The 7,197-nt window shown below is 32.3% G+C and overlaps 1 protein-coding gene and 1 non-coding gene across 2 annotated transcripts; both read right to left on the bottom strand.

The window, feature by feature from the left end:
• Positions 1 to 2,594: 2,594 nt before the first annotated feature.
• Positions 2,595 to 6,905, bottom strand: RpL32 (Ribosomal protein L32). Its single transcript, XM_068769951.1, has 3 exons — positions 6,721 to 6,905; positions 5,437 to 5,546; positions 2,595 to 2,805 (listed from the first exon to the last, which is right to left on the bottom strand). The coding sequence occupies exons 1-3, from the start codon at positions 6,833 to 6,835 to the stop codon at positions 2,626 to 2,628; spliced, it is 405 nt and encodes a 134-aa protein (XP_068626052.1). The 5' UTR covers positions 6,836 to 6,905; the 3' UTR covers positions 2,595 to 2,625.
• On the bottom strand, positions 5,625 to 5,755 carry LOC137926459 (small nucleolar RNA psi18S-841/snoR66). The gene has a single exon (XR_011107711.1). It is a non-coding gene; the product is annotated as a small nucleolar RNA psi18S-841/snoR66 (small nucleolar RNA).
• Positions 6,906 to 7,197: the final 292 nt, after the last annotated feature.

Raw genomic sequence — 7,197 nt, 5'->3', positions numbered from 1 at the left:
TTCACGAGTCATGAACTTGTGTACAACACTAGACATAATAAAAAAAAAACATTTTTTTTTCATTTACATTCATACTATAATCTATATCAAATTCCGTCATTTATACATAAAATATAAATTAGTGACTTTTACAGTCTATTTTTAGAGACATAGCAAAAAGTTTAAAACAACAGTTTTTATTGTATTTGGGGGTCCGGAAAGTAATGTTGCTTTATTAAGTTAAATTTACACGATTGCATTTTTAACGAACTTTTATTTGTAATAAACAATATATTCACCTTCGTTATCAAAAACCTTTTGCGATCCTATATACAAAATCAACGTCAGAGCGGTAAAAATTCAATCGGTTTTTCTGTAAAATATGTCGACAGAAATGACATTACTTTCCGGTAGTTTTAATATTTGAAAAATAAAAGCGTAATATTAGCCAACATGGCGACGCGGCTCAATTCTTTGGTCCCTCACCCTCGACGACATCTTGTATGCTATCTCGCGCCCGCTTTAACATCGTTGTATATCCAAAAGCAAAAATAAATATTGTTTTTATAAAATGACAATCTGTTTATTCATTTATTTTCGGATCAAGCAATAGCTGGTATTGGTTTGACTATTATTATTATATATTCAATTTTTAATTCTTTTCCCTAGTATAAATAATTGACTTTTATTAAAATTGCACATTACAACAGAAATAGCTTTTTATTGATATATTTTAATAAATAGTTTTTACATTTTGTCTACATTTTAACCAATCCTTGACAAATTAAGTTATAAATATGAGAGTAGATTGTGTACTGATTTTAATATAAATAAATTCTCGAGATTTCTCTTTTATGCAATTATCACATATTTGTATAAAATACGTGTTTATATACAGTTGCCATTCTGAAGCTTGTTGGGGTCGCTACTGTAGTGCGTTGAAAATGTGATCAACAAACGTTAGTAGCGTGGCTGTCGCGTATAGTAAACCTGCGACAATATCGTTACATAATAATATCGGACAAAAAGTCGCCATGGGCCTTTATGCCTTTTGTTTCAGTGAGAAAGAGCTCATCGGTGAACCCGCGTGGCCTTTATTGGAATAAAATTAATAGTCTTATATTTTGAATCTTTATAAACATTTTTTGATTCTACATGGAGAGTGGAATTATATTTCAACGTAATCTTAAGTTTTGTGTAGTAAGATATTAGAAATTATTTAAACAACTTTTAGAAATGCACACAAATAGCTGATAATAATAGAGTTTATAAAAAAAACATATGTCGTACGATATTCTTCAAATAAAAACCGTTGTGTCCAATATCTGTCGTGGTTGATGTTTGACTCTTGTTATCAAGAAGCGAATAGTTGCTAAATTGATTTTCATTCCTAATTTCATTTTGTGTTATATGTATATTTCGTTCTTATAGATGAAATTTTGACAAAACGCTTATTTTAATTTATTATAAATATGAATTGATTCATAAATAATTGTCGTTTAGATTTATTACTAATTATTTTATAGGTTTTTTTTTTAAATATTTTTTACGATTTTTTGAGAACATATTTAGTTTTTTTTTATAAAATACCTTAACAAATTGTTAAACGTTTTGCTGCAATTTACATGGTTTTTGGCGCGCTTTTCTTAGATCTATTTCTACCGTTTAAAGTGTCGAGTGAATTAGTTTAATTTGGGGTTTAATAAAAAAACATGCGAAATAATATTAAAACCAAAATAAAAAGTTAAAATTTATAAAAATTTAAGAAGTGTGATAATCTAGTGGGACTTCAACTGGTTTGGGGGCAGAATTTCATTTTGTCCAGGCTTTGAGATTGGCGTAGTGTTAACGCAATTTCAGATGTGGTGGCGTTAATACTACGCATATCGTAGTTTCAGCACATTGACACCCAATGTAAAATGTTAGTGCCTTCCCCCCTAAGAAATTTATGGGGGGATATATCATTATTGACGCACTTGATAGGCGGTTTGAGATCGCAGTGAGTAGTATGGTGGGCAGAGAACACCTGCCTTTTCTCTTAAACTTATTTGCTAGTGGCTATACTATATAACTCTCGCAAAGACCCACCTCCATCGCGTCTCACGTACAATTGCCCAGCGGTGAAGTCGACACTGCGCGGTGGGCCGCTGCCTATGACTCTGATTTAAAGAATATACAGCAGAAATGGTGTAGGTTATTAATGTATCTACCTGTCTAGCTAGATTTGCGTTTGTTGTTTTTAAATGCTTTACATAGCCTTATACCATTTTTGGGTGTATTTCTATTTCAACACACTATATTACAGAATTTATTGGACTACATCTCCATTTGAGTTTATTTAAAATGATTTTTATCTTACCCATCTAGAAATAATGAAGTGTGAATTATGGTTATATCCCGGGAATCGAACACGCGATCTATGACCATGTCTCGGCGCCAAACCACTGAGTAACCAGTGCTCAAATATAGAAGTACTTAAAAATGTTGAACAACGCCATCTTTGGTTGGGATAATTTAGTTATATTAGACTTAACTTCCCCCATTATACTTTTAATTGCCACATAAAGATAGTCTGAAGAACTATGTCATACCAAAGTAAATAAATAAAAAAAAACTATTTTTATATAACTTTATTTAATCTTAAGTTTATTCGTTCTCCTGGCTGCGCAGACGTGCGGCCGCGTTGGTGACCCTGATACTGAGCTGCTGGGCTCTCTCCACGATCGTCTTCCGCTTCTTGGAGGAAACACCATGGGCGATCTCAGCGCAGAACTTCCTGTTCTGCATCATCAGGATCTCTAGCTCGCGGACGTTGTGTACCAGGACCTGTAACAATGTTTCTGTTAGTTATCAATATTATCATTATAAATTGGCATTAAATTCAAGATGTGTGGCAAAGCAGTCTGATCACATATGGCAGGCAGTGGTAAAGAAATAGCCAGCAGGTAACTGTGAATGACAAGATAGAGAAAGGAGTGCTTATTAATAAAATGAATTAGTATATATCAGGGTTGGCCAAACTGAAGCTCACGAATCACATGCGACTCTGAATGATTATTTTTGGCACCAATTCTTTGTTGAATTATTTCAATTTTTAAATTTATATAACCCATATCAGCTCCTGAGAAATCGAAACAAATTACTTGGGTAAATGATTATTATTCCATCATAAAATTAGCGAAATCCAAATACCGTCATAATTAACTGACCGGCATTAAAAAAATAATAATATTAGAATTGCCATCATACATGTGTGCCATTATATCTCATAATTTAAAAAAAATATTGTATGCGTGTTTTAAATGCACATTCAATTGCGGCTCGAAAAAAATTTCAAATTTCGAAAAATGCCACAAGGAACTTGGCCACCACCCCTGGTATATATATATATTAAATAAATACTTCGCCTATTATATAAGTATTAATAAATATGCAAGGTGTAACTTGGGAATATATCAAACCTAGCCCGGGGGCAGCGAACCTAAATATCTATTCATTTCACACCCATGTTCAATAGTTTTCAATGGCTCGATTGGTATTAGAGAATTTGTGATTTTTTTTCTGGAAAATTCCGAATACTTGAGACATCTTGATTAAATGTAACTTAGGCTCATCATTTTAGGTCTTTAACTAGCAGAACACTAAGTCTTATATATCATGTATCCACAGTACAGTACCCGGCGATAAATATTGCACATCAACTTTTGGAAGGAGGCAATGGCTAATTTCGGCTTCATAACACGTTATCTCTATCGCACGAAATACAAACAGTCCAGTATCTATTATTAAATTTTAAATGACATTCAAGGTTATTTTTTTAAATAAACTAATAATGCTGATAAAACTTTCACTTTGAATGGCTGTAGTAAATTAACTATTTTTTCTCAAATTGAGTTTGTGGTAAATAATCTCTAAAAAAGTGACTTATAAAAACATAATTGGAGTGAAGGAGGGGTGACATTTCAACATTTTAATAACTTTAATTTTAAGGAGCATTAGAATATAAAAAGTTGTATGAAACACAAAGATGAAATAGGTGGCCAAAAGCCTTGTATCTACCACTGTGACCAAACTGCAAATGATTACAGCTTGGAATAGGTATCGATAGAATTAATATTGCAAGGTAACAAATTGTGAATATCATATATAGATGTATAACACAGAGTGCCCTTGCATGGAGAAATATTCAGATCTTTATTATATCAACAGAAAGACACCCAAAGAAAAGCATAGGCCTCCACTAAGTATCGCAACAATAACAGGTTTTAATTATTAGGGGGACTGAAAAGTAATGTCATTTCTGTCGACATATTTTACAGAAAAGCTGATTGATTTATACGGCCCCGGCATTGAATATTTGGTATATTCAATGGAAAATGGTTGTTGATGACAAATGTGAAGATATTGTTGATTAGAAATAAAATCTTGTTAAAAATGTAGTCATGTGAATTTAACGAACTGACATTACTTTCCGGTCCCTCTAATACATCATCATTCCAACTATTCTACCTACACCTTGCCAATTGGTTTGTTGGTCTCCTAACTGCCATTATCAACAAGTAATGTGCTCCAATACAGACACAATTATTTACAACGCGGATGAACAACATGCAGGCTAAACATTTCTTAAATTTATTTTATTTGACTTTCTTATATAATAAAATAGTAGTACATACTAAACTGAAATAATTTGTAAGTAGTTTCTTGGCGACTTGTTCAAACTTGGAATACAAAACCAACATGTTTGCTAGATTTTTTTGTATTGAATTTATATATGAAATATTTCAGTATAATTTATCTGCAGACCGCCAAACAATTTTAAAATTTAAATTGGCCTATTAGTTAAAATAGTTGCTCACTGCTGCTTTACAATATTCTGATAAACCATTAATATATGAATATTACCAAACACTCAGAAACACTTGTCAGTGAATGGTTGAAACACTATGGTATTCCACTGCGGCTGCTGATCTGGTTATTTAGACCAATGGCACAATAAGATGGGTGGGGCATCCTGCATAACACATCATCTGTATACCAGGCAGAGCTGCTGGCATTAGTGGAAGCAACAGGGTACGCGGTCGGCGAGTTGGCGCAGTTATGCGCCATATTAAGCGACTTGCGGTCCCTCCAAACAGTTGCAAGATCTGACACCCTCCATCCATTAGCATTAAGAGTAAAAAAAAACACTATGGTATTGAAATCTTCTATAAAGGACTTTGTTTTGTATGATCTTTTAAAATTTAGATAGGAAGGGTAAGTAGTTAATGCCAAAGGATCACAAATATACCCCTAAACTTGGTATAAGGGTCATCAGCCCAAAGCACCATACCCAGCCTTTCTCTACATGCACTGGATATGTCACCTTCATAGTGAATCCGTCGAATGTTAAATTACCTCCCATTGTTATAAGATGATTCTATTTTACAAACAAACTACTAAAATTTTATTTAATACCTTACGGAAACCATTTGGTAGCATGTGACGGGTCTTCTTGTTTGAACCATAACCAATGCTTGGCATCAAGTACTGTCCCTTGAAACGCCTGCGCACCCTGTTGTCAATACCTGAAAATAATAAATGCTTTTATAATACATTAAACATTGGAACATGGTAAACTTGGTTTATCACCGGAAATACAATTTAAAATGTTACCACCAATATGACCAAATAACAATATGACAGTTATCTGGAATAGGGTGTGGTGGTATTAATATAGCAAGGTAACAAATTGTGATTATCATATTTTAAATGAATAACACAGAGTGCCCTTGCAAATTTAAAAAAAAATTTCAGAAGTACCCAAAATGATTAGAAATTAGAATCAAATAGTGCCTTCAAATTGCAATAAAAGGCTTTGACGGTACCAAAATCTCAGGTTTGAGGAGTTTGCAACATTTTAATTTGATTTATAATTTAAAATACAATTCCAAGAGATAGCAAGTCACTATATCTTTAAGTGGGCTTATAAAAACATTTAACACAGGCTTTTTATTTATTTATATATAGTCCATTAAGTTGAGAAACTAGGAAATAATCCATTTTAATCATTGTAAACAGTTTTTTTTTCATTATTTAATAAGTTTGTAGCAAAATGAAAATCCATTGAAAGTCTATGGATGGTCTATGTCAAATGGATGTCCACAGCTGAAATTATGATGATTTAGAGTAAACAGCCTGATGAAATTAATGTTTTAATTGTGATGAAATGCTTTATTCATCATATTCTGATAAGCCCGGTCAAATATATCCTGAAAAACTTTTAAGAAAATTCGAGTAATATTCAAATGAACAGTTCTACTGCTGACATTGTTTTAAATTCGAATATAGAAGCCTTAGTTAAAGCGCCAAGCGCTAATGATAATTTATTAGAATACCCTGAAGTATATTAACCTATCTAACCTGAAATATACCGGCTGACAAATTATAATTTACTATTTCAGTAACAAAATTAATGAGTTCCATGCTTAATAAGGGTTTAATATATAGAAAAAACCTAACTATCACATTTTCGATATAAAAAGCAGTTGCGTTGTCTGTCGCCAAAATGTCAAATCTATCGACCAATGCCTCCATATATTATGTCCAGGCAGAATATTAACATGTAAAAGTTAATTACAAAATATAACTACACACTTTTCGTGTAATTTGTGATTAAATAGTAGGCTTTCAAGAGCCGATAAGAGAAAATTATTGAGGTTAGAACAAAACGTGGGACACAAAGTAAGATGAATATATTACCTCTAGGTTTACGCCAGTTGCGTTTAAGTTTATCATAGCGATCAGATTGGTGTCTGATGAACCGTTTCGTCCTCTTCTTGATGACCGTCGGTCTATACGCTGGTCGGATGGCCATTTTAAATGTTTAACGAGAGACGCAAATGCGACACACGCGGTGACACGGTCGCACGAAAAGGAAGAAGCAGTAGACAAAAACACACATTGTTAGACTTTTGTGTGTTCTCGATGATTTCACTCAATTAATTTTATTTTAAATTTTTATGTATTAGTAGTCAGAAAATTATAAGAAAATTGTCATTTAACTAAAATGATTGTTTTTAGATTTAATTTGCAATACTTAATAATTAATTTATTTATAATTTCAATTGCGAAAAATAGATTGAACAATATTTATGTGTGTATCTACTGTTTTATATACATATCTATTTAAAACAAGTATTGAGAAAGCCATTAATGAAGAAAATTTTAAAATAACGA

This window comes from Battus philenor, unplaced genomic scaffold (genome assembly GCF_028537555.1).
Source record: "Battus philenor isolate CCGP_79_NKW_IND1 unplaced genomic scaffold, ilBatPhil1.0.hap1 SCAF_29, whole genome shotgun sequence".
Taxonomy (NCBI): Eukaryota; Metazoa; Arthropoda; class Insecta; order Lepidoptera; family Papilionidae; genus Battus; species Battus philenor.
The sequence above is the reverse complement of the archived record's forward strand: the minus strand, read 5'-3'. Positions and strand labels throughout refer to the sequence as shown.

Excerpts from the sequence above, each read along its gene's own strand:
- RpL32 (XM_068769951.1), bottom strand. The coding sequence starts at position 6,835 with ATGGCCATCCGACCAGCGTATAGACCGACGGTCATCAAGAAGAGGACG. Across the intron at positions 5,547-6,720 it reads CAACTGGCGTAAACCTAGAG|GTATTGACAACAGGGTGCGC; the intron begins GTAATATATTCA and ends TATTATTTTCAG. Across the intron at positions 2,806-5,436 it reads TACCAAATGGTTTCCGTAAG|GTCCTGGTACACAACGTCCG; the intron begins GTATTAAATAAA and ends ACATTGTTACAG.